The sequence below is a fragment of the Gobius niger genome, assembly GCF_951799975.1.
Source record: "Gobius niger genome assembly, chromosome: 12".
Taxonomy (NCBI): domain Eukaryota; kingdom Metazoa; phylum Chordata; class Actinopteri; order Gobiiformes; family Gobiidae; genus Gobius; species Gobius niger.
The window spans coordinates 16,179,090-16,206,470 of record NC_136863.1 but is presented as its reverse complement, the minus strand read 5'-3'; the positions used below and the strand labels follow the sequence as shown (position 1 = coordinate 16,206,470).

The 27,381-nt window shown below is 38.8% G+C and overlaps 6 protein-coding genes across 6 annotated transcripts; 4 read left to right on the top strand and 2 right to left on the bottom strand.

Annotated features, from left to right (window-relative positions):
* Positions 1-1,252: 1,252 nt before the first annotated feature.
* On the top strand, positions 1,253-2,916 carry LOC306971561 (lathosterol oxidase-like). Its single transcript, XM_079567877.1, has 5 exons — positions 1,253-1,637; positions 1,912-2,038; positions 2,133-2,233; positions 2,308-2,436; positions 2,511-2,916. Exons 1-5 carry the CDS (start codon positions 1,428-1,430, stop codon positions 2,760-2,762), a joined length of 819 nt encoding a protein of 272 aa, XP_079424003.1. The 5' UTR covers positions 1,253-1,427; the 3' UTR covers positions 2,763-2,916.
* On the bottom strand, positions 2,799-3,437 carry anapc13 (anaphase promoting complex subunit 13). The gene is made up of 2 exons (XM_079567876.1): positions 3,182-3,437; positions 2,799-3,055 (listed from the first exon to the last, which is right to left on the bottom strand). The coding sequence occupies exons 1-2, from the start codon at positions 3,278-3,280 to the stop codon at positions 2,930-2,932; spliced, it is 225 nt and encodes a 74-aa protein (XP_079424002.1). The 5' UTR covers positions 3,281-3,437; the 3' UTR covers positions 2,799-2,929.
* A 936-nt stretch (positions 3,438-4,373) lies between these two features.
* On the top strand, positions 4,374-12,089 carry rspry1 (ring finger and SPRY domain containing 1). Its single transcript, XM_079568214.1, has 15 exons — positions 4,374-4,946; positions 5,333-5,914; positions 6,876-6,928; positions 7,798-7,910; positions 8,453-8,579; positions 8,708-8,766; positions 8,840-8,906; positions 8,995-9,126; positions 9,196-9,311; positions 9,389-9,532; positions 9,627-9,738; positions 9,831-9,933; positions 10,188-10,340; positions 10,423-10,527; positions 10,594-12,089. Exons 2-15 carry the CDS (start codon positions 5,532-5,534, stop codon positions 10,688-10,690), a joined length of 1,764 nt encoding a protein of 587 aa, XP_079424340.1. The 5' UTR covers positions 4,374-4,946; positions 5,333-5,531; the 3' UTR covers positions 10,691-12,089.
* A 411-nt stretch (positions 12,090-12,500) lies between these two features.
* On the top strand, positions 12,501-14,018 carry arl2bp (ADP-ribosylation factor-like 2 binding protein). The gene is made up of 7 exons (XM_079567533.1): positions 12,501-12,616; positions 12,834-12,903; positions 13,093-13,154; positions 13,223-13,329; positions 13,417-13,502; positions 13,619-13,715; positions 13,787-14,018. The coding sequence occupies exons 1-7, from the start codon at positions 12,598-12,600 to the stop codon at positions 13,883-13,885; spliced, it is 540 nt and encodes a 179-aa protein (XP_079423659.1). The 5' UTR covers positions 12,501-12,597; the 3' UTR covers positions 13,886-14,018.
* Positions 14,019-14,913: 895 nt separating this feature from the next.
* On the bottom strand, positions 14,914-18,855 carry pllp (plasmolipin). The gene is made up of 4 exons (XM_079567967.1): positions 18,627-18,855; positions 15,451-15,624; positions 15,261-15,368; positions 14,914-15,044 (listed from the first exon to the last, which is right to left on the bottom strand). Exons 1-4 carry the CDS (start codon positions 18,789-18,791, stop codon positions 14,937-14,939), a joined length of 555 nt encoding a protein of 184 aa, XP_079424093.1. The 5' UTR covers positions 18,792-18,855; the 3' UTR covers positions 14,914-14,936.
* Positions 18,856-21,038: 2,183 nt separating this feature from the next.
* Positions 21,039-26,327, top strand: fbxl9 (F-box and leucine rich repeat protein). The gene is made up of 11 exons (XM_079567502.1): positions 21,039-21,286; positions 21,441-21,542; positions 21,631-21,765; positions 22,699-22,878; positions 23,455-23,757; positions 23,830-24,046; positions 24,560-24,717; positions 24,782-24,997; positions 25,069-25,281; positions 25,537-25,751; positions 25,819-26,327. The coding sequence occupies exons 1-11, from the start codon at positions 21,233-21,235 to the stop codon at positions 25,985-25,987; spliced, it is 1,962 nt and encodes a 653-aa protein (XP_079423628.1). The 5' UTR covers positions 21,039-21,232; the 3' UTR covers positions 25,988-26,327.
* The last annotated feature ends 1,054 nt before the right edge of the window (positions 26,328-27,381 follow it).

Sequence of the window (27,381 nt, the reverse complement as noted above, 5' to 3'; positions counted from 1 at the left end):
ATTTAGGATACTCACTCTTCTTGCAGCTGGTGCAGGAGCAGTTTTTGCAAGTGCATGATCCTCCGCAGGTGCAGTTTCCAGCTTTAACAACAAATTCGGTGTCAAATGATGATCTATGATCAATTATTTCTGGGAGAAAAATGAACAAAAGCCTAAAGGCAAACTTACTCTTGGAGCAGTCACAGGGATCCATCCTTTTAGATCGACGGCTTTTCAGTTCTTGAGATGATAATAGTGTCTCTTCGTTTGCTGTCAGTCATATAAAACAATTCTGAGGGACTGCCTGTTTTATAGCATCAGAGTTGCTGAACCGGGTGCAAAAAAAGGGGCTTGTCACGCGCTGCACGCAGGCACGTAGGTAAATTATTACAAAGGAAGTTGTGCACACGACGCGGGAACAGAAGGGATAGAAAGAAGTAAACACGTATTGGCTCATCATTACATAAACCCTGAACATCATTCACTGGACCCACTACCCCGGAATAATTTACACTCGAGGGAAACAAATTATCTATGGAAAGAAACAATGTTATATAATGGCACATAAACAATGTTGCAAACAGACGGATCGCTTTTTCACAGATTTTTTCCTCTACACGTTTTTTTTTTGGCTTTTGGCTTGTAACCTATGGTGGCACCTAATTGTCCTAGAAAGACGCGTTTTATTATAGATATTTATCTATAAATATTTTATCAACGTATTTATTTAACGTGTGATGATGCGCACATTGGTGCACACGGTACAGGAACTGACAAACGCTCACGCGCTGCTGTTCTCGCTGCTCTGCACTCGGCCAGCCCAGAGCTCGTGAGCAAAGTATCACATTTAATCGTTGCTTTTATGTACCACAGAATAGTGTGAAAATAGAAATGCCACTGCTGCAAGAGCCGCGTCTTACTTAGACAATGTGTTCCTCGGCTACTTATGTGATTTCTAGAAGCCATGTATGTAAACAAAAGCTTAGTTTGTATTACATTTAACTCCTTACCACATTATTGGAAGTTAATTCTACTACTACTACTACTAATAATAATAATAATAATGATGATGATAATAATAATGATAATAACAATAATATCAAAAGTTATAATGTTTAATAATTATAATTCCATTCAACTAGAACACGTGTGTCACTCTGCTTGTGCTATTTGCAGAGCTTGCAAGCAGATCTTGTTCCACCAGAGCTGACATGTACCCAAGGAGGCACACAGGCAGTTTTCTTGACCATCTGTGATCTTTAGACAACCCTTTTTTAACTTCCACTATTTGTATGCGTTAAACTAACAAGTTACAAGGTCAACCAGTGTCTTAGGACGTCTGATCCTCATCAGGTCAGTTACACATTATATTAATTTAAATACCACAAACAGAAAAGGAAGACGAGGAATGCTCTTCTAAAAGATTTCTCCTTTTGACAGCTTCATACATGGATCATGTGCTGACTTTTATGGACTATCACATCTTTACACCATACGTGTATTCGGGGTCATGGCCAGAAAGCAATGTGGCACGACAGATCCTGAGCCTCTGGATCATTACTACTCTTGGAGCGGAACTCATTTACCTAGGATTTGGTGCTCTTAATTTCTACTTTGTGTTTGACCATGATCTCATGAAACACCCACTGTTTATTAAGGTATGATCTGTTCAGTGGTCTTGACTGCGAGTCCATCTTGATCATTTTGTTTGCTCATAACCAATTTAATCGGTGAATAAATGAATTAATCATAATGATAATAGGTGTCATGGCGCTCTCGCCACTCAGCAAGAATGAACAAAGTGAGGTCTTTCTATGGAGTTTGCACGTTCTCCCCATAGAGCTGAGCTCCAGTACTTCCTACCTTTAATAGCATGAACTGGTTGCCTTCTATTGATTGCTAAAAATATAAACTGCTTTTCCCCCCCCACAGAATCAGGTAAAAAACGAGATTCGTCTTGGTTCTGTGTCCCTATTCTGGATGAGTTTTCCTACAGTGGGTCTGTTCTATTTGGAAATAAAAGGACACAGCAAACTATATGACAACATTGAAACTCAAGGTAGCGCTGCTTTAGATATTCCAAACATTTTAAATGTAAAAATTTGAAATGTAAGCAAGCCTCCGCAATATTATAAATATAACTTGCGTTAAAGGCTTGTCTGGTGTGATCCTGAGCATAGCTGGCTTTTTGTTCTTTACTGACATGTGCATTTACTGGATTCACCGCTTCATGCATCACAAGAGCATTTACAAGGTAAATCTGAAAGGTTGCCTGAGAAACAATGAAAAAATGTTTTTCTCCTTTGTCAACATTTCTTCCTGTTTCAGTATTTACACAAACAGCACCATATATTTAAGATTCCTACACCTTTTGCCAGTCATGCTTTCCATCCTCTGGATGGCTTCCTGCAGAGCTTGCCCTACCATATTTATCCATTCATTTTTCCACTCCATAAGGTAGGTAAATCATGTCTTTCTGACTGGCTAGATGAGTAGCACCACTAATAACAATTGCATATTTTGTTTTTCAGATGGTTTATCTTTCCCTTTTTGTCTTTGTCAACATCTGGACAATTTCTATACATGATGGGGACTACCGCATTCCAGGGCAACTAATTCACCTAATCAATGGGGCTGCTCATCATGTCGACCACCATTTATATTTCAAGTATAACTATGGACAATACCTAACTCTGTGGGACCGTCTAGGGGGCTCCTACCATTACCCCTCAGCCCTTTTAGCAAAAGGACCACATGATGACATCCAAAAGCTTAAACAATAATAATAGAGCTAAATACATATATTGGAATATTATTGTAATAAGAGCTACTTAGTACTTACTTCACAACCTTTAATTAAATAATTATATTGTGCTGGCATCATCTCAAATGTAAAATACAAGTTTCAAGACCTCTTTCTAGAGCCAATGTATCAGAAGTGCTTTTAGTCTCAGCTTCCAGTGCTTGGCATATTTTCATGAAGGCTTTGCAAGGCAAGGTCAGTCCACTTCATCTCTTGTTCTTTCACCGACTCTGTGGATCCGCCGTTGTCCTGCTCAGCTTCAGGGAGTTCACTCTGACAAGGCAAGACACGTTTTTAGTGAATATTCGAGGAACAAATTATCAAAGCAAACAGCAAATTTCAATACCACAACGCTACAAAAATGCAGGACAGAGAGAGACTGGCGTGAGTAGCGTTTACCAGAGGAATTGTGACATCTTCATACGGGAGCCTGTCCTCCCTCCAGGCATCATCAGTCAGGTCCAAGAGTCTCCCATCTCTTTGAATGGCACTGTCCATTTTTCTGTTGATGGTCCAAATTAGACAGCCGTAGCTTGACCTCCTCCACTTTAGTGTTGATTACTATGTTTCAGGAGAGAATAAAAACAAACTTTCAGTGTAAAAAAAACCCCACAACATCAAAAATGTGAATCTCAAAACGGTCGTCGCGTTGTTTGTGCAACTAGCCGTCGTATAATGATGACGTAGCCAACACGTACCGTGAATCTTTACTTTTACCTACAAACGTCAAATGTCAAACACTTCAAACCCGTATCTTGTGATTAATCCTGTGATCAAACTATAATGTGATTAACCCCGTGATTTACAATTGCAGACAGTAAAAATGTTAAAGCCTTGTATATTACATGTTTGAGGTTACCATGGGAACAGGCTCCGTTCTCTTCTCTTTCGGGCTGAAAACCGCGGGACAAGATAGAAGATTCGTGTTGTGCAAACGAACAAGTGTCAAGAACACTGTTTGGTGAGCAAACGATATACACTTTGGTTCTATCTCGACAGATTATTTTTAAGTGGTCAATTAATCTGCTAATTCAAACAATTAAAATATGATTCCATTATTTCTACAAGATGTTATTTTTGTACTTTTAGATATTGGATAGATGTCGAAGCCTGTAAAGCAGAAGGATTTGACTATTGATGCTGGGCGTGTCCTGCCTGTAATTCCCCAATTTAAATACAGGGACATTATGTATGAGACCACCTCCGGAGACTATGGCTGTCTACCTCCAAATTTTGAAACTGCTCCATGTACTTTCCATCCAAGATCACAAAGATTCTCTGAAGAATTGGGCAGGAGTGGAATGTATGGAAACTATTCTTTAAATACATCTATTGACCGAAGCACAGTAGATTCACTCCATTTACAGCCCACACTTTGATTGAATATTTAATTTATTCAAACATTCAACTCAATCTCTACCTGTTGCGCTGGACATACATTAATCAATGTAGACATGTCCTATTTGTGAGGAAGGATACATGTTCTCGCTCTTGTTCCACTGACGCATTAAAAGTGTATACAGCAATTTTTAAATGTGTTCTTTTTTTTTTTTGCCTGACACACAACTTATAAGAGACAACTTGTTGCTTAATATTGTCACGTGCATAGCTCTGGTGATTTTATAACAAAGGCGTGAGGTGAGTTCATCTTGTATTGCGAAAAGGGATTTCTATTGCGTTTTATCCACATTAAACATTTGTGCTGGTCATTCTCTGCTCTGTCTCGCCCCCACACATCCCCAGATCCACACCCACAGCTGATCATGGACAACGGTGTTTAGCACATTGCTTTGATGCTACGGAACTTAGCAGCTACTTGCGTTAGCTTTCAATGTTGCAGAGTAGTGCTAACAGCGTTTTCGCGTTGTAAGTGAAACACCGTGGGAAGTTAGTACCTTTACTTACGGTGTGTTTCATGTAATGCTAGTTGCAGAGTGAAGCGCATTCACTTCGCCGGCATTTGTGGATCACCCGGTGCTGGTTGTTTGTTGCTAATTACGTTAGCCGACTGGTGTTTGACAAGCTACAGTGCAATATGGGGAAAAGCTAACTGTGCTAACCGCTAATGCAATGTAAGGCTTGAGTTTTGTTTTGCTAGTGAGCTATTGCTACCATCTACGGACAGGCTAACGTTGAATTACCACTGGTCTCAAGAATTATTAGCGTAAGTAAGTTGTATTTGCTGTGTTAGACACACCCATGTTTGTGTTTCTGGGCATCGACGTGGTTTTATTTTTAGCTAGTGAGCTATCGCTTGTGTTTTTATGGGTGGGTTTTATGACTTTGGACACTATGCTAACATGTCAATTAAATAACTTATTTTTTAATTAATCAGGACGCTCGACTCAGTGTGTTAAGGGAATGAACATGGCTGTGTTAGAACAGTTTCTAAGAGCGCCATAGACAATATAAATGTTTTAATATGTCAGCCTTCAACATATGTGAAGTATGATCAGCAGAAGCGTGAGGAAATGTCACGTGTTCACCTGAGCTGAATTACTTTGAGCAGAGTTTTGCTTATTGTTAGCGTCCTATGTCTGTCTTTTTCAGGCTTGAAGGCTTATCATTTGGTTTTGATTGAGGATATCAACGATGTAAATACACGTCTTAATGTTACAGCCAGCACTCTATGGTCCATTTAACAAGACTGCTGAAAGTTAGCTGTATATCTCTGCAACATGAGTATCTATTCTGACCCCACCCACTTGACGGGGACAAGTATCTCTCCAAATCAAGATTTTCAAATGATATGATAGTATCTGCCTGGATTACTTTTTGTGCCTGCAGAAGCCTTGCACAGGTTCTGCTTTTTTTTTCCTCCTCAAATTCCTTCCCTAGTTTTTGGGGGACCCTTGCCACTGCAACCATGGGAAACAGCTGTGTTTGTCGTGAGGACAGTGATTTTGAGGACCAACACCACGGGTCAAATCGGGCGTCTCGGGGACAATCTAGACGTGTTGATCATGTAACTACAGTTGGTGCGGATGTTGGAGAGGCACGCAGCAGCAGACCAAGGGATCCAGTCAGACCTCCACGCAGAGGGAGAGGGCCACATGAGCCAAGGCGCAAGAAGCAAAACGTTGATGGCCTAGTGCTGGACACATTGGCTGTCATTAGGACACTTGTTGACAAGTAAGAGCAAAACAAGAATGTAATGCACAACACATAATGTCTGTAGGCTCTCTGTCGTACAGAAGTTGTCCATCTTCAAGGGTCTTGAGTCATCTTCTGTAGATAAAGTGTCGAACATTTCGCCTCTCATCCAAAAGGCTTCGTCAGTGAACTAAAGTTTAAGCTCAGCCCAAAGACTAGATATAGACCACTGGGAGGAGTTTAGCTTGGCTAAGTCCCTGTCCTTCATTAACATCTCTAGTAATGAGTCTTTGTAGTGGTAAGTCCTGACAATTGTTGAGGGATTTAGCTTATTGTAGGGCTGCAACTAACGATTATTTGGTTATCGATTAATCTACCGATTATTTTCAGGATAAATCCTCTTGGCCTGTGAATAGTGTACGGAAAAAAAAGTGGCATCACTTCTGGACATGTTGATGGAGTAAACTTGAAGTGAGTGTTTTTTTTAGGCTCTTGGCGCTAATGCTGCTTCTGATTGGATGAGATACAGACAGATATTTATGAAATGATACATATGTGGGTAAACATACAAAGATGTTTACCCACAGGTGAGAGTAGCTGTTTGCTATACTCCTCCCAGTGGCCGATATCTGGTCTGTGGGCTGTGGGCCTTTTGGATGAGAGGCGAAACATTTGACACTTCAACTACAGAGTATAGAAGATGACTCAAGAACCTTCATTGAACACAACACATAATCTATTTTTGGCTGAATTACCAGTAAAGAAAACACCTAGACAGAATAAGAGAGATAAGAGAAGAATCTAAAATAAACAAAATCTGCAACATACAAAGTTTCTAAAATCCTTTTTGATTAAAAAAAAAGTAAAATACCACTGGAATAAGGTGAAATAAATAAATCTACACATTTCCCAAAGAAGTCAGAAAAATTAAATGTTTGGTATGTAAGGCTTTTACATAAAATAAAAATAGTCTGACTAGCTCCTGTGTTTGTTTCAACAGCGATCAAGAGCCCCCTTACTCGATGATAACGTTGCATGAAATGGCAGAGACGGGTAAGAACAAATCTATCACAACTGATTTTAAAATATCTTAATGAACACATAGTACATAACACCATTACAATACTAAGCGCCTAATTATACAGAATGTTGTCTGATTGGATGTTATCAAACAGAGGGGAAGAATATGTTTTTTTTTTTACAGTGTTGAGGACTTATTAATATCTGATATTCACTGTTCAGTGGTACACAAAAGTAAGGGCATTGGCATTAAAAGTCTAAACTTCTAATTCTCTTAAACTGACTGTAATGCCAGATCATACTCTTGTAAAGTATCTGGAATGGAAAAACAATAATGCACAATAGCAGGTTTTACTGGGGGCATTTGTTAGTTAATACAGTAGTTAGTAATTATGAAATTAGAATATGAAAATGACCTGACAGCTAGTATGCCAAGTCATTGCTTTTTCTTAACCCCATAGGTTACATTGCTACAATAATTATTAATTGGACGGCTTTCATAACAAAGGCCATTCTGCCTTTGCTTTGCCCAATCCCGTCCAATCTCAGAAGCTAAGCAGGGTAGGGCCTGGTTGGTACTGGGATGGGAAAGCATGGGTGAACACCGAGAAGGCTGGGTGAATGTAGTGTGTGTGTGTGAGTGGTTGGTGGTGGTCGGAGGAGCCGACGGTGCCGATTAGAGCCTCGCGTCAACGGCAGCTGTGGCTACAATAGTATCTTACCACCAAAAAATATGAAGTGAATAATGCAATGTATATTGTCTTTCAGTGTCCAGAAAAGCACTATATAAAACCGATGCATTATTATGATGTGGCCAGACAGTTACTGAGCTGTGCAATAGACGGGAAATTGACTCTACAGTGATTCAGCCAATGTCAAATAATCTTTTCTCTATGCCTCAGATGATGGTTGGTTGGAGGTTGTCCAGTCGCTTATTCGTGTTATCCCTCTGGATGATCCACTGGGTCCTGCGGTTATCACACTTCTTTTAGATGAGTGTCCTCTTCCCACAAAGGTGAGTTTGACACTAGTGAGATTTTTCCTTTCATTCCTTATTTTCATTTGGTTGGCGTTAAGGTAAACCTGTTGAAGAATTTTATATTTGCCACTGTCTTTCCCTTTTTAGCCTTTAGTTTTCTTTCTGTGATGTATGCACAGATCACAGTGGATGGAGTTTACTTAAAGTGGATGTTTGTAGGAGCCTCTTTGTGCTAATTCTTTTTCTGATTGGATGAGACACAGACAGATATTTATGAAATGTACAATGTACAAAACACTACAGGCCCTAACTTTAAAATCAAAGTAGGTTTTTATCCAAAATACATAACTGCCATGTCCTTTTTGCTCTATTTGAGTCTGTGTTTACTAGAAAATGATTAATTGATTACTAAAATTGGTTGTCAACTATTTTAATAATTGATTAGTTGTCGATAATCAATTGGTTGTTTCAGTCCTACACGCGATCAGAATTTCATATTATTACTTTTGTACATTGATACATAAACAACAATGTTTGTCGTTTTAATTTGCTAAATCATATGTTTACTCTCCATACAGGATGCTTTACAAAAACTTTCTGACATGTTGAATCTGAGTGCAACTGTGGCGAAACAAGATGCTTTGTGCCCTGCAAAACACAGAAACACTACTGCCGTTCTGGGATGTTTAGCTGAAAAATTAGCTGGTAAAGTTTGAATTTTAGCTCTGAATTCCTGTAAAATAATTAATGTTATAATGATCAATTATGGAGTTGTGTACCCATATCAATATTGTTATTGTGTAGTTATTTTTTGTGTGTTATTTGTTATTAAGGACCAGCAAGTATTGGCCTGTTGAGCCCAGGAACCCTTGAATATCTTCTGGAAAGTCTGGTAAGTTTTACTCCAAACTCGCTGCTTAATACTCGCTACAAGGAAAAATAATAATTATATTTTTTGCTTTCAGAGTCCTGAGGCTCATCCAACTGTCATGTTGTTTGCTCTGATTGCTTTGGAAAAGTTCTCTCAAACCAGTAGGTTTTTGTTTTTCTGATGCGAAAAGCATTTTGGGAGAGAGTTTATTAGTTATGTTTCTTCTTTTTTTAACCTAATTTTGACCAGGTGAGAATAAACTGACTGTAGCCGAGTCTTGTATCAGTAATCAGCTTGCTGTTCTTGAGTCCTGGGCAGAACATCCAGATTACCTAAAGAGGCAGGTTGGATTCTGTGCCCAGTGGAGTCTTGACAATTTGTGTGAGTGTTTATGCTGTAATGTTCACATGTGACAATCATATTTGGTTTACAATGTTTTTTCCTCTTCAGTTCTAAAAGATGGGCGTCAGTTCACTTATGAAAAAGTAAATCTTACAAATGTCAATGCCATGCTCAATAGTAATGATGTTAGCGAGTATCTAAAGATTTCCCCTTCTGGACTAGAGGTAAAAAATCTTCATTGATTTTAAACAAAATGTTTTTTACAAAATGTACCCATGTAACACATGTTTACTGCCTACAGGCGCGATGTGATGCTTCATCTTTTGAGAGTGTCCGCTGTACATTCTGCGTAGATTCTGGCATCTGGTACTATGAAGTAACTGTCATTACATCAGGTGTCATGCAAATCGGATGGGCAACTAAGGACAGCAAGTTCCTCAACCATGTATGATCTTGTGTTGATTACTGTATCTACACATTCATCTGCTCTCTTATCTCTACTATTATCTATTATCTAATGTGTAATTGTATTGTTGCAGGAGGGCTATGGAATAGGTGATGATGAATATTCATGTGCATACGATGGCTGCAGGCAGCTCATCTGGTATAATGCTCGAAGTAAACCGCATTCTCATCCTTGCTGGAAAGAAGGTACATTTTTGTTGGGGTATTGAGGTTCATAGATCATAGGAAAATGGCTTTATCGAATTAATTTATAACTCTAATGTGTTATTGTTATTCAGGAGATGCTATTGGCTTCCTGTTGGACCTCAGCAAAAAGCAAATGATCTTCTACTTGAATGGACACCAGCTTCCACCAGAAAAACAAGTCTTTTCATCTGCAACGTAGGTTAACAACATTTTTTTTAAAACCTTTTAAGTGGTTCAATGTGAGGTACTGCACATTGCGGATTTATAAAACAATGGTCTTTCGTTTGATAAAATATGCACTTTTTGAAATTCTGTCAATTCTGATTTTGGGTTCTAAATAGCTGAATGGTATATATGTGAATAAATAGTAATTGTAAGAACAACTGTAACAATTGAGCCACAACAACATTTTTTATTTTGTAAAAGTTTAAATTGTTCTTTTGTGACAGGTCTGGGTTCTTTGCAGCGGCTAGCTTTATGTCATATCAACAGTGTGAATTTAACTTTGGGGCCAAACCTTTCCGCCATCCTCCTTCAGTCAAGTTCAGCACTTTTAATGACTTTGCTTCTTTGCTGCCTAGTGAAAAGATTATTCTGCCCAGGTATCGTGTGAATGATTCTGTATAGATTGCAGTTATACTCAATTGTATTATAACTGTGTGCACCCTGTGTTTTCTTTCGCAGACACCGACGACTAGCCTTATTAAAACAGGTTAGCATTCGAGACAATTGCTGCACACTGTGTTGTGATGTGATGGCGGACACTGAACTGCGACCATGTGGACATGGGTATGTAAAAAGTATTAACTCCTCTCATATGAAAACTATAGATAACAGTGTTCCATTTGTCTACAGTGGTATGTGCATGGAGTGTGCCTTACTGTTAGAGACATGCCCCTTATGCCGCCAGGACATTCAGACCCGTGTCAGACTGATTGCACATGTGTCCTGACAATATTCGCATCTTACCTTCATCAAGGAGGGACCGAGAACTTGCAAACTCCTCCACTGATCTCCACTTGCCCAGCTTGGCTGGTTGGGAATGCAACAATGTTGTGATGCTGCTGGGTTTGGCTTATCAGAGGTGTTTCTAGAGGGATCAAAAGGAGAAGCAGGAGATGAGAGAAGGGGAACCAAACCAGTAATGGATCTCCAGGAGATTTGCCTCATTCATCATCTATTGTTATCCGGATGTCCTACTGCAGGTACTAAGTCAACATTAGAGAGCGTTCTGTCAATGAAAAGTGTAGGTGACAGCTGAACATGTCAAAGGCTCTCTCCATCTGCAGAGAACTAGCAGCCCTTCATCAGAAAAGATTTATTTCAACCAGGGCTGCTACTTTTTTCATACTAGTAAGGGCTGGCAAGAAAAAAAAAAGGCCTTTCGTACAGTATTCAAGACAAGGTACAGAAATTGGTGTATCCCACCTTTTACATTTTATGGTGTCAATATTCAGATCTATGGTGTTTTGAGGTAGCAGTACCAATTGTTGTATCAACTTGTACTCATTGGTGATTGTAATTGTAAACGCTAATAGATTGCCCTTTCATCAGACCAAATTAAAAGGAACTTTTTCTTGTTTGACAACCACTAAAAGTGGCAGAATGTAAAAAAAACAATGGTGATTTGTTTTTGATTATGTTACTGTTTACATAAGCAAAGAAGTAGTTCAAGTACTTTACAATCTACAGCTGTATTAGAAATAGAAAATCTTTTTTCTCCGTCAAAATTGACTGTTCACATATGCATGTGGTGTCTATGCATATAGTTTTCGATCAGATCTGACCCGATCTGTTTCCAAGACACACATTCGAATCACTCAATTTGGCTTTTTGAACATACAATAAAAGCTAACATTGCATTCTGTTTTGTCCAGAAGATGGGACCTTTTGAGAAGAACTAGGAAAGATTATGTCTTAAGCTTTGTTTGTTATGAACACATCTGCTTCTTTGTTAGAGTGGCTTTGAATCCAGAAGATGTGATTTATTTATATAAAATGATGGTCACTGCTTTCCTAAAATAAGATGTTAATTCACAGTGATGTTTCAGGTCTTGTTTATTAAATGTGATAAGTTAAAGTGAATCATGCATCTCATTTGGCAGTAAAATATGAATGGGATTGATGGGGAAAAAAAGTGCTGATGTCATGCACGCACCCATACATCCACCAACAGGAGTGTACCTGTAGTTTCACACAACTATATCCAAATATGTGGGACCAAATTAAATTTTGAATGGTAATTGATATTGATATTTGGTTTTTTGCATACATCTTGTCAGTTTATTTATTTTTTTGCCTATTCAATCTTTGGGAGAGTTTACTGATCAGGGTATAATAATGAGCCGCTTAAAAAAACACAAAATTGTTATTTAATGCACATGCTGCAAACTTGGCATGAAATGTTTTTCTCAAAATATTGCAATGATCTTAAAAGATTGCGTCATTCATTATGACACAAAACTCGTCGCTTACCGATTACTTGAAATCCTGGTGCACCTTAAACATGCGGTTGAAATTAACTTAATTATCTCAAAAGCTAATTAATATTGATCAGGAGGATTTTAGAGTTGTATTTAAAATATTTGCAGATGTGATAATCCAAAGACGGGATTTAATCAGAACTGTTGTTTTTGATTGTGATATTTCTAATAAATATTAAATATGTTTATCTGAGACAGACTCCTCCCTCAACACTTTTATGCTTTGGGCTGGGATAAGGGGGAACATAGGAACCGTGTGCACTTATGTTTCAGTCGGATCTTTTATACTGAGGGTTACCGTAACCTTGGAAACCAATGCTACCTTCGCTGAAATTTTGTTCTTTCCGTTTAAAAAAAATACCTTAGCTTTGGAAATATGGACATTGAGGAACGAAGTAAGTTTTCAAATAATATATTGGTGACATAAAATCGTAAATAAATCAGACAGTACTCCGGCGATCGCACTTCGTGAAACTGTTTGCTAGCTTGCTGCTAGCATTGGTCGCTGTTGCTAACAGTAATATGAATGGATGTTCAAGAACAAATAGCTGGCTACTTGGTTTGTATTTCGTTATGTATTTTTAATTTAATTCAAATAATTTACTACTTCAGGCATCCGTAGCGCAGCGGCTAACGTTGAAGACATTTTTGACACGGACGAAGAGAATCTTGCAATTTCAAGGTATTTGGTCAAGTAGTTACAACTATACATGAATTTCCCGTTTTAGATGATTTATATTAGAATATACGTTTATTTTGTTGAACTGCCTTGCACTGTACTGAAACATATAGTAGAACATCCCCAGGTTTTCTTGAATAATAAAATAATTTCTTGTGTTAATCTTGTGAGATTAACCCCTGTTTTTGTTAGTTCCTCTCCTGCAGACGCGGCTTTTGACGCTGCCATTGGCTGCATAGAGGACATTATTATGGGTGAGACTAGTTAGTCATAATTTCACTTCAAAGCGACACATTTCCTCAAGTATCTCTTTGCCTTTTAGAGAATGAGTTTCAACAGCTGCAACAGAGCTTCATGGAGAAATATTACCCTGAGTTTGATGACTCTGATGAAAATAAACTCACCTATACTGCGATTTTTAATGAATATGTAAGTTGAGCTCAGAAGTGTAAATGCTTTGGCCACCACAGTGTGATTGTATATGTTGTATTTAATGTACCGGTACTAATTTCGTAGGTCAACCTTCTGGAGAAACACTTGGAACAGCATCTCATGGAGAGAATACCAGACTTTAACATGAATACATTCATAGAACTTCTTATGTAAGATGTCATGCCACTCACCCGCATAACAATACATAATGGCTTTGTAGTTTTACCTGTGCACACAGGTACGTATGGTCGCTAAAAATGTTAATTTAAATGTACATGTTTTACAGGCAACACAAAGAGGAGGTTCCAGCTGACATCTTTGACATGTTACTCTCGTTCACTGACTTCATAACCTTCAAGGAGATGTTTCTCGAATACCGAGCTGTAAGAAAGCAAGATGATTCATCAGTGTAGGCTAAGAGAAGGTCAGTTCTTAATGATTTTTGTGTTTATAGGAAAAGGAGGGCAGAGGTTTGGACCTGGGCCAAGGACTGGTGGTTACTTCTCTGACTTCTTCACATCAAAAGTGTTTTGAACCCAGTAAATCTCAGTGACATTTTCATTTGTGTCTAAATGTTCTGTGTTACCTACTGTATTGTACATTACTGCTGAATGTAACCATCATTTTTTTGTGTTTGAAGACATTTTCCTGTAATATATTGCTTTATATGATAATTATAAGGATGTTTTTTTTATACAGATGTTTTGTTTGGCAGTAGTGCTGCTGTTTGCTGGTATGAGTCAAAATGAGTGGTTTTTCCACACAATAACTACTTCTATGGTTTTCAAATTGGATTCAAGACTGGTGTAAAACCAGTTAAGAATGTGAGAAAAAGAAACGCATAAGATTTGCCCTCATTTATGACTTTTAGCCTCAGATACAGAGGCACATTAGAATGTATTATAGGTAAAGAATTCTGTCAAGCCTCCAAAGATTTTATTTTATTGCATAGTAGCATTAAGGGATATATGATGGAATATTTAATTCTTAAAATTCGTAAGATATTATAGCACCTAAATAATTGCATTATAGTGGATATGCACTATTTTCAGACTTTCCACTTATTCAGAGTCTGTCGCTTTGCTATGATGTCACGTATTCCCTCTTGAGTCATTTGATTGCGATGAATCCTGCAATCTATGTATGCAAAGAAGAAAGAATATAATAGTACAAGTAATGTTATGGAATATAATAACATTGAGATGTAAGAGTCACACTGTGCCTGATAAATACATTGTTTTGTTAGTACTTAAATGTGGTAATTGTAATGTATGTATGGTATATATATGTATGTATGTATAATTTGTATGGTAAAATACATGTTCATAATTTATTGCATATATCATTGCATATATAACATCTCATGAATACCAACTAGAAATGGGTACACATGAGTACACACAAAAATAGTAATAATTTCAGTACTTAACGTTTCAAAATTTCAGGTAAATGTATTTTGACATACAGATGTGAAAGTGTAAACAGTGACAAAATAAGATAAAGTTCTGAGTTGCATTCAGCAGCAGTCCAAGACACAACTGAATTATTCCTCAACAGTTCCTCCAATTTCTGGAGTCGGGGAGCAGGGTGTGTGGGCAGAGTTCCTATGTTGGCACTGTGTTGGTGGCAGCATTTCCACCATCACCCTTCCAGTCCAAATAGGCAAAGACAGCACTTCCTCCATAAGCTATGGACACCGCAGCTGCAAAAAACTGACAGACAGAACAAACTCAATAAACTCTGATCTACACAGATAAATTACATAGCCAAATTAACACTGGTGAGTGATTAACACTTATGTTACTATTCTCACTGCCAAATAATATCTAGTTATATAGGCTATTGTGTTTATCTGTGTTTGCCTCAAAAGTATGAATCCTCACCAAACTAAATACATTGTATAATGCTGACGATTATGACTATCTTACTGCTGCAGCTGCAAAATGTCCATAGTACAGGCCGCGGTAGACAAATGCTGCATTGGTGCAGAAGGCAGTTAGATAGAGCACCGTGACCACACCAAAATATATCATCACCTGTTGGAGTAAAAACATGATGAACTGTCAAAAAACATCACTTGAAATTTAATTTGGTTTTAAGTTTCAGTCATTTTCCTACCACAAGTGTCCAGGGTACAGACGGTACCTTCCTCTGCACACTAAACAGAATGATGAAGAATAATATGAAGGTGAAGAGCCACGAAGTGACAGCCACAAACATGACCCATCCATATGCAGGAACGCCATGGAAGGGAGTTCCGGCTATCAGAGCCCAGTGAAGCAGTCCCAGAACCTACAGGTGTAAAACATATTTTAAGATTTGTCATAAAATAAATTACAGCCAAGAGGCAAAAATAAAATAAAATTATGCAAACAGCCTAGATTTGTGATCACAAAGGGACTGTCCATTATGTATGCACAGACCCACTGTGTTACCTTTTACACACCTGATGCTGACCTCCATAAAGGATCATACAGGGATTAATCACCTTATACATGAATTCAACATTGCATATGCAATAGCCTCTCGTCTTACTACAGCCAAAGTAAGCCAACCTTATTGCAACAAGTATTTGCTCTGAGCAAAAGCAAAGGGGATTACACTGTTTTCACTGAGTGGCTTTATGATAAGGCAAATTCATTGCTAAGAAGTTGGTCAAAGAAAGGATAAAGAAACACCCACTGCACAATGTTTTTAAAAACAAAACAAAAAAACACTATTAGCTTGTTTAAATAAAGGCTTTTGAGATTGTAGATTGCTCACACATAAATATTAAGTTCAGGTTATTGGAATTAACCTGAACTCAAGGTTTGAGCTCTTGAATTTGCTTGACAGTAAAATAATATTACTAGATAGATAGATAGATGTAGTGATACATGTAGTGAAATGATATGAACACACACCTCTGTCATTTTAGGCGGTCAAAAAGCATGAGAAGAAGCTACAATAAAGTGTTCCTGACGCCTACAGGGCCTACATGTTGAATCTCTTTGTTCCTCCTTTAAGAGGGTGTTCATTTGGCGCATAGCCCGGGGGATGAAGCTCGTGTTGAACCTCACAGTTCATTTTGTGATAGACACATGACTTATGACACTATTGTGAAAGTTTCACAAGTTACATTAAAGCTATTACTGCGGAACATTCATCTTAAATGTTGTGCAAGAGCAGCTAAATTGCTGAAAATCTGAAACATAAATAAACAAACAGCAATGCCAGTAGTGCTTCTTATGATCCGTTAGATATGCTGTGGTCTATCAAAATAAAACCTTTAGAAGAGGAGCCTATGTTTGGGTGCACTGAGCTCACAGTTATCCATCAAAAATGATTGTTTACATGCACGTCCATTGAGTTTAAGGTTGAGATGAACAGGAGCAGTGAGGTTCGAGAGACTTCATGGTTTGCGCTCACACACCACAAACAAACCCAACTATTGGGACTCATCACGCTTGGGATGGACAGGTGTACGAGCACCCTTCGGCACCACCTCCATGGAGAAGAGCTGTTGATGTACACAAGCACATTCACCTCACCCCTCTGCCCTCAGGACGCTTAGATGTGGGAAGACTTGTTCTAAAAGAAGCCTGATCCTGTCAGCCATCGAATTTCTTAACAGGCCCCGCTGAGTGTACTCTATACTGTTTGTTTTCTGTTGTTCTGTCTGTCCTTTGTCAAACATGCACTGTGTACATGAAAAAGAACTTTCCCCCAGGGACAATAAAGTCTAAAGTCTTTAAAAGTCTGTTTTTTCCACTAATAAAACACCTATACTTAATGAATGCTAGTTCTTTATTCTATAACTGATTGAAATGCTACGTGGTGTAGCTTTACATAGAATTGGACTTTCTGACATTCTGTACAAAGTCAAAGCAAGAAGAAAATTTGAAAGTTAAGCACAGTAATTATGTGCAAATAATCTGTTGAAACTGGTGTGGCTTGTTCATTAACATGCACTGTCCCTACCAAATAAATAAACCAATGGATATACTATATTTCAGAATAGAAAATATTATTCAAGAATTTATGGATAATATTAGTGTGTTGGTTAGTGGATTTTAGTGATCATATGTTCAACACACAAAAGCAAGAAAATATTCTTATCTCTAATGTCAGGGTCAGCTGCCACACCTCACTGACTTTGATAAATCACCTTTACTTACAGTGCTTTCCAAAGAATCTGATCATATTTGCTGTTTGTTAAGAGAAAGAAATGTTTAACAAGGCCAGTATTAACAGTGAGGTGCTTGTAACCGGGTGACAATGTCGGTGTTATGAGCGAGATATGAGCGGCAAGCCTACGGGGACAAAGATCTCATGGGTTTAGTAAGTCATTTAGCAGATCACATGCTATCATCTGTCGACACAGCGCCAAAGTGCAAATATGGGACATGAAAGAGAAACCAGAAGAGGCCGTATAAGGAACAATCTGTCAAATGTGTGACTGCAGTCTGTAACACTCAACTTTATTATGACAATTTCAGAAACACTAAATATTATAATTCTTAATCGTGAAATTAGTCAATCAAATGAGTGTTGTGCGCTCACCACAAACGTTTATTTACAAGTTCGTCCAGTATATTTACTCGGTGGTTACTATTATTTGTTTTGTATTTTGACACAGGGCTAATTTTACAGCTACATATTGGTATCATATCATATCATATAACCTTTGTGACAACTTGTGCTTTAAAATACTTAGATTAGAGTCTATGTAAACTACGATAAGAAAATTAAACATGGTACACCTTGAGTATTATTTAGATTAATTCTGATCAAAACCAACAATTTACCTTTTTTGACATTAGAAATAAGGGGAAAAAGTCATAACATTACAAATATATGTGTACATCGTGGCTATTAAACATGTGAGGAAGCTATTTACAGACTAGGCAAAATAGCTATTGAGCAAAAAAGTTGTAAATGTAAATAATAATACATCACTGATTCACTCAAGTGTTCTACTCAACACTGGTCATTCTTTCTATCATTTCGAATCAACAGCATAACTTCTTGGCAAAGTGAGATGTAGTAAGCTATTGACATCAATGATCATTATAGTTTATTATTAGAACCAACAGGTGGCATAGTAATAGCAAAGTTATTAATGGTATCACTAGTTTTCTTTTTTAAACAAACCAATAAAAAAACAAAATCAATGAACATAAAGTATTATTTGTGATCATGTTGTTTCACAAACTGTTATGGAAATATGATAGCACTGACATTAAAGTGACATTGATCATAAATTATGCATGTGTGTATCAACTGTGTGCCATGTGGATTAGAAGACAACTCACAATTTCTGCTATCATAAGGAAGGCTGGGATGCTCCTAATGAAGGACATGTCCATGCCAGAGCTGACCTGGAAGGCCAGCCCCCTCAGACTGTTGCCCCCCTGCTGTGTGCTCTGGGCACTGGGAGCACCGGTCTCTGTGGTCACCTTGGATGGGAAGTCTGCCATGACGACAAATAAGTTTTACAAAAAAGTTGCAGAAAATTCGTTCCAGTGGGTAGACCGATTTATGGAAGTGGAGGCGGTAACCATTGGCGACATCCAAGGGTATAGGAAACAACAAATAAAAGTTCAAAAGCACATCCACACAGTGAACAGGGAGAAGTAGTTTCCTTCCTCATACACAAATACACTGGCCGATGTCTGGGTGGAGGTGTATCTGCACCTTGCCTTGCACAAACATGAGTTGGTGCCTCAACAGCCTAGCCCTATTCTCTCTCTCTCTCTCTCTCTCTCTCGCTCTCTCTCTTGTATTATCTTTTCCCCTTGCACCTCCCATATGGTGCTCTGAAACTCTCACCTGAGCAACCAAGTGACTCATTAACATGAAGACTACAGAAGGTACTGGGCTAAGTAAAAGGTCTCTAAATTAAGTGGTTTTACGCGGGAGGAATTGGTCAAGTGAACAAACATACAGTGCAACACAGATATTTGGTTGTCGAGACACTTTTTGGCTCTTCTCTTTTCAGGTGTCACCAAATGATAATAATAATAATAATAATAATAATAATAATAATAATAATAATAATAATAATAATAATAATAATAATAATAATAATAATAATAATAATAATGCATCAGTTTTATATAGCACTTTTTCTGGACACTCAAAGACGCTTTACTTTGCATTATTCATTCACTCCATACTTGGTGGTAGTAAGCTACTGTTGTAGCCACAGCTGCCCTGGGGTAGACTGACGGAAGCGAGGCAACCAGTCTGCGCCATCGGCCCCTCCGACCACCACCAACCACTCACTCACACTACATTCGCTAGGCTTCCTGGTGCTCCCAAACGGTCTCCCATCCAAGTACCGACCAGGCCCTTCCCTGCTTAGCTTCCAAGGTCTGACGGGATTGAGCAGAGCAATGGCGGTATAGTTTAGCCCTACTCTGCATCCAATCCTCTCAATGGTCAGGTCCTCACTACAGCTGTTTATTCCCCTTTCTGGACCCCTGCTCCTCTCCAGGTAACTGTGAACACAAACATTTTATAGTGAAATAAGGATACAAAATAAGTAGCTTCATTAGGCTCTAGTCCGGCCCACTCCAGCAACAGTAATTTCCAGTGGCTCAGATGGTAGAATGGGTTGTCTGCAGCAGCAATGTTAGGGGAGCCGGTGGGGTAAATTGACAAGCTCGTCTACCCTAATAATGACAAAGGAATAGAACAATAAAATTGTCTAAGTGAAACAGTGGTACCCAGAGTGCCTAACAGAGGATATATGCACATTTTAAATCTGAATAGAACCTTCAACTTTGCAAATTGACTGGTGTGCCACTCAATTTGCTGCTGCCGTCATGATGGAATAACTGCCATGCTGTAGCTATGTTATGACATGACATCACACTTACCCTCTTATGATGCTGTCATCACTCTACTTCCGGGTCCAATGGAACTTAAAGATGCATGAAGCGGAAAAGAAAAGTTGATATTAGAGCATATTTGACCTTTCATTGACCCAGTGGCTGTATGTGTGGTCAGCTTGGTGCCTTTGCTTTCCATCCCAGTGGCCTCTATGATGCCCCAGGACCAATTTTATTTCAAGTTTTTTAGGGTTTCTGGTAGGTTTTCTGGTTACCATGGACACAGATCCATCAGCAGTGAAAACATACCAGAAACCCTAAAACAGTGGATCCTGGAGTGTCCTTCAGGCCAGGATGCAAAAGGCTCTATGTTAACCACCCATACAGCCACGGGGTCACTGGAAGGTCAAATACACGTTAATATTAGGCTAATATATTTTCCCCTATAAATAGTTGCATAATGCACCTTTAAGTCCTTTTCATTAATACTATATTTGGATTTTGCTGATTTGAACCTGCCACAGGACTGTACAAAGCTCTTTTATCTGGTTTCACAAAAAATCTATTTACAATGGATTTTCTGTCAGAGAAGCATTAATGCTTTAATACTCATTTTGATCAAGGAAATAGCCGTGTTGTAATCAATTATAGAATATAATACATTAGTTGATGAGTGATTATTAATTAATTTTGATTTATGCTGAAAAACTAGTAGTTGTCCACAAATCATTACTTTTGTGGTGGAAGAATCCATGCACATTTGAACCACCGAGTAGGGCTAACCACCGCGACTAGCACGCTCAAGTTCAGTGGGTGGCGGTACGTTCCTGAAAAGGTATTGAGACAGCCGCATTTAAACCAGCGAAGAAGAGTTTGTTTGTGCTGGTGATAGGTTCAAGTAAATCCGGGATAATATCTTTCTGCTTCGGGGCGCACTTTTCGCATTATGAAACCGGTTGATCAAGTAGAGGCAAACAACGATGAATACCATAGCTTTGTTTAACATTTATCCCTGTTAATTTTCATTCTTTAAAACATCTACTGCTGGTGTGGCAGTTTGCTTGGGTTCGTACTAGCTAGCTGATATGGAAGACAGCTTCGATGAGGACAGTGGAGAATCGCCTGAACTGCCAATTGAGGTAACCAGTTAGAAAAGAAAATACTAATAGATTATCGATCATGTACTAACTGGTTTTGTTCTGTCCATTGCACATGATTCGCTGTCATATATGTTTGTAGCTTAAAACAGCAAATTTAACTGCATTTTCCCCTCCGCATCTCCATTATATTTAGATTGTAGTTTATATCCTGAGCTTTCTTCATGCATCCGACCGAAAAGAGGCATCACTTGTGTGTCGTACTTGGTATTATGCCAGCCAGGACCTGCGCTTTCAGGTAATAGGGCAAGAAGACAAAATATGGCGGACAGAAAACTTTTACCAAATCTCGTTGGTGAATCTTAACTGAATAATGTTTTGTGCAGAAGAACAAGACTTTCTGCTTCCCAGCTTCATCCTCCTCTCTTGAGCTGATCAGGGGTCTGAGCAGAAAGCCACGCTGCAGCCTGGTCATCAGTCAGCTGGATGGGTTTGGCATATCCCGAAGTCTGCTTTTAGAGGTGTGAATAAAATGTTACTAAATTGCATTACTGGTGTAGTGAACGTGTTGTACAATAACCACAAGGATGTCATGTGATTATGTGATAAAAAAAAAAAGAAAAGAAAAGAAAAGTATATATTTAGGATAAACGATCAAATGGTATTTGGAAATGCAAACCTTTGCACTTATAATATTATGATAAAGATTATTCTGGCACAAACACTAATTTAATAGATGGAAATATTTGAGACCTTTTTTTTTGTATGGACATAGTCAGGTCCAATGTACACAGGAGTATAGTAGCTTGTTTATGGTTAATATGTCTCTTTTACGAGTGTCAGTGTCTGATAACGTGGACAAGTCATTCTTTACAAACCATTTCAAAACCATTTTATGATAGAAATGACTTCTGTTACAACTGTACAGTGGGAGGAAAAAGTGATTACACCGTTTCTAATTCCTTACATTTCTGCCTAAATTGCTCATTAAATGTGTTATTATCTTTATTAGAATGGGTAAACAGTGTGTAAACTAATACCACCCAAACATTTACATTTTATCATATTTTTGGGTCATTCCATTGAGTATTCTGCGCTGTGCCCTTGGAGTCATCTTTACAGGGCCGCCACTCCTTGGAAGTGAAGCAACAGTGCAGAACTGTCTCCATTTATAGACAATTTTTCTAACCGTGGATTTATGTTCAAGACTTTTAGAGATGGTTTGTACTCACTTATTCCACGCTGTCCTGTGAATGTTTACATGTTATAAAGATATGATAAAATGTAAATGTTTGGGTGGTATTAGTTTACTCATTCTTGTGATTTTAATCAGACCACATTTTATGATCCCTTTAGGCAGAAATATAAGAAAATCAAAACGGTGTATTCACTTTTTCCTCCCCATGAGTCACATGCTTAGAACAGTTATAACAACATTGTTCTCTGTTCCTAAGGTGGGAGTGGTGCTTGGCTCTAAGGTCGAGAGCTTGGCCCTGCCTGGTAGCAGTATCACAGAAGCCTCTCTGCTGGCTCTGCTACCCCGCCTCACAGCCCTGCGCAGACTGGACCTGAGGGGCCTGGACAGCCTCTTTATGTCTGGAGCCTTTCTTTCCAGGGAAGAGCACCGGCAGCAGGTGGTACTCTCCTCACGTCATGGTCATGCAGAGCTCCGTATCTGTTTGTTCACACAAGTTAAGGCCACACCAAATAAGTACTAAATAGATACAGTAGATAAATACTTTATTAATCTCCAAAGGAGACATTCAAGTGTCCAAGTTACTCTTGCATTCATTACAGGCGAAGAAAACAGACAATAAAAAGGAAGAAGCTATAAACAAAATAACAAAAGTTATTCCTGTGTTATCTTGATGAACATCCATACCCCTAGGCCCCCTTAAATGGCAAAAGAATTTCAGACGAGAACTTTCAATAAACCTATAGACACAAGTAAAATGTGAAGAAAAGCTCTGTGGCTACATGAGTCTGGGATCAATATGGTCCGGTATTACCATGAGTCACATTCACGCTTCGATCCAGTTGTAATGAATGGCAATGGAGGAATGAAAACTTTGTTCTTGAGTCCACTCACCACTCATGGGACAGTGACTCATTTTATCCCACTGCATGTTTTGTTCAGCTGTGATAAAGATGTTGCTATTGTACTTTCTATTCATTATTCCACTGTGCACTAATGATAGTTTATTGCTCAGGTGCGGATGGCTCTGTTGGGTCTTGAGGAATTGGACCTGTCTGACCTCCGTTATCTCTCTGACTTGACCTTCAACCGCCTCACGAGCTGCACTCCAGGCCTGCGGCGCCTCTCTCTGGCCGGCTGCCACATTGCGTTTGAGTTTGATCCATACCAAGGTTGCCCTGTAGGTGTTGTGGACTCTTCTGCTTTGCTGTCGTTGAGGAACTTAAGAAAGCTGCTGACGGAGCAGAAGTCCACCTTGGTGGCTCTGGACCTCAGCCGAACCTCCATCACTCCAGAGTCACTGCGAACCATTGCACAGGTTTGAGTTTGCATTGGCTTCATCCTGAAATAATACTCACACAACGATGGATATATATTTACATTATTACAGGTTCCAGGTCTGGTTTTGGAGGAGCTGTGTCTTCAAGGCTGTAAAGAGCTGACAGACTACTCAGTGGAGGCCCTGGTCAAACACCAGCCAGAGCTGCAGATTGTGGACATCAGTGGCTGCACTGAGCTGACCAGTAGATCTGTGCAGGCCATTGCAAGTGGGCTCAAGTCTCTGAGGCACCTATCTTTGTCACGGGACTGGAGGGTCACTGAAAAAGGTCAGCATATCATAATTTGAGCTGTAATGTAATCAACATGTTTGATGTCCTAATTTGTTTATGACAAGACATGCATTTCAACCTGTAAATATTCAGAAGAGGCATTAGGGAAACTTCTGTACAACGTATTTGGTGTTCAGACGTCAGCAGACATTGAACCTTGAGAATATGCATGGTACGTAATCGTTTAAACACTGGTTATTAGAGGAGAGGCCGTAGATGAGCAGGGAATGATAACCACCGAAAGGAAGGCAGAGGTGAGGCCAGGTGGAGATGAGGTGGAGGAGGGCTGCTGCATGAGCTGGGAGGTGGACGAGGCTGTGAACAAGTGGGCTTGAATCTTGAATCCTGGGCGATGATTGGCTGAGATGGAGATGTTGCTGCGGAGGAGGTGAGGCAATGAGTGGATGATTGATGTTGGAGATGGTGCTGCAGATAGGTCTTCCAGGTTAGATTTACACTAAGCTTCATAAAAAAAGCCTCTTCCAATTCCAATGTTTGTGTTTTGTTTAGGACTTGCTAATCTGCTCTCAGTGCCATCTCTGAGAAGTTTAGACCTCTCAGAGTGTCTGAATATTAGTGGAGTTGAAACGGTGAATGGTCTAACAAGATGTGATGCAAGCCGTGCCGAGCTGGAAACACTCAACCTCAAGAGCTGCCCCTACATGAGGGTTGGTCTTTCAAAAGATTATTTCTATGCCAGTGTACAATATGTTTACATGGACCTCTTTTCAGGATCTGGCAGTATTTTCTTTCACGCAGCTCTTTGGGAAAACGCTCCGTGAACTAGATCTTACGTCATGTGTTAATGTCACGAACGTGTCAGTCCGCGCCATCACGACGTACTCGCAGGGGCTTGTGGTTCTGCGACTGGGCTGGTGCCAGGAAGTGACAGACTGGGGTCTGCTGGGTATGATGGAAGTCATCAAGAGTGAGTCTGACAATGAAACGGTAAGAATCATAAGCCATTCCTAACAGTAATGTAGCATTTTACATACCATTCACTGTAATGCACTCTTCAGGGTGACAATGGTCCAAAATTTACAAGAACCTTTGGGAACATGGGCTTCTTCAAACCACCTCGGTTGCCTTTTGAGGAGCGTCCCAAGCTGGTGACGCAGAATGACTTGGAGCTTTTCAAACAACAACCTGGTGCTTCACTTTTAACTCTGAGTCGTCTGAAGGAGCTGGACCTGTCTGCGTGCCCCAAACTCACCGACAGCAGCATCACACAGGTGGCTGCTTAAAATTATATTGTGACCTCATGTTCACTGCTTTAGGTTTATGCTTAAAATTACTGTATTTTTTTCGTAATAATTACTATTACTTAAACACCCCATCTTTACTATATGGTTTACCCTATGCAAAGGCAAACATTTGATTAAAAAAAATGAAATAAATGATAATTATTTTCTTAATATGCATTTTTTTTACTGTCCAGTTATCACAGTATACAAGTCTATAGTCTGTCCATTTCCCCTTTTCTGCAGGTGGTGCGTTACGCAGACCTCCAGTGCCTGTCTCTTGCTATGCTCTCTGAAATCGGAGATGCCAGTTTAATGTCCGTAGCCTTTCACTGCCGCAGCCTCATCAGTCTGAACCTCAGCCAGTGCCCACAGATCAGTGACAAGGGAGTGGCAAACGCTGTGCCATACTTGCATAGGCTGCAACACCTCTCACTCTCCTGCTGTAATATCACTGACAGGTATGTAGTATTTTTAAACAGACCTTTGTACATTTATTCTCTTTTTGACTGAACTCTCGTCTTTTAGATCCTTGTTCGTTTTGGTGGAGCACTGCAAACGACTCCGAACACTGGACATCTCAAGGTGCAAACATATTTCTGTCACTACAGTGGAACAGATTCAGGCACAACTGCCTTTTTTAGAAAACATTAACACCAAGTTTATATCTGGGGCTGATGTCACACTTTCCCTTTGACTCTGCACTTTATCGCTGAGATTCCTTTTACTGACCAAAGCCTGCACTGTCACTCTGTACTTTCATAAATTGTACATAAATATAAAATGGATTGAATGCATGAGGCCCTAAAGCCTCCTCTGCTGCTTCACATGGTCAATGGCTATAGCCTATATGAGTTAATTTAGAGCCCACTCTTGTTGACCCTTATATTTATTAGAAATATTTAAGTGTTCATTGTATGTTCAATCATGCAGCTTTCCAGCTGACTTTTCAAAAGATCAATTTATTTTATTGCGGTATATTACCATTTCAGGCACATGAAGGTATTCCTTATTTATATATATATATATAAAAAAAATATATATATATATATATATATATGCACACACATAGTGTACTGTACTAAAGAATAGCCAGGTGAATATGTATAACTAATAAGAAAAGGGTAACAGTGTAGTAAATGTACTGATGCCTATTGGCTCTAGTTGAATATACTTTATTTTATTCATGATGGTCAATAATGGAAACCAAAGCAACATATAAAGGAGTGATCTCTACCGGCCCAGAAGGCTGGAGCAGTATCTCAGCCTTGATCTTGCTGCACTTTTGAATTTGTCAACCTGTTTTATTACAATTACTTGATGTAACTGAATTCTGGATAGTCAATTAAAATGTTTAAACACAAAAACAAATCTTTGTATTATTTTTGAAGAACAAACCTAAGCATGTAAACGTATGTTAATTTTGGGCACATTAGCGATTTTTCACCAAAAATATAGGCCACTGTCTCCTAGTTCAGGATACAGGGGCCACTGTATCTAGGATACACTTCTGTATCCTAGAAGTGTAATTATTTTAGAAGCTAGATAAAAATAAAGCTTGCTTAACATAAACACACAGACATGATTTGACTTGTATTAAATGGTTTATTTATATTTGTAGCAGGTATAAAGGTAATGCTATGTGACACAACGACCCTGCAATCAATGTATCGACAGTACAAAAGAAAAAAACCCATCTGAATACATTTTCAATATCACAGTATAACACACTGCAAAAATGGAAGTACCATTATGAAACATGTAATTTTATTTATTTTTTAGGTCTCTTAAGACATCATTCAGCGTTAAATGTGTCCATTATTTGAAACTCTGAAATCATTGTATAAAATATAGATCTGCCACATGCTTTTATTGTAAAACACTTAAATTCATACAAAAAAGTACCAAATTGTACTTCGAATTAAAAATGGTATAAAGTCAGTGAGTGTCAACCTCATGTGAAGGATTTGTACAAGAATAATATATTTTATCAGTTTTTTGAGATGTGCCTAAGCTTAAAACTAAAGTGCACACAACACCCGACCTGTCAGTACCTGCATTGAGAGAGTTAATTAAGTGGCTTAGTGCAAG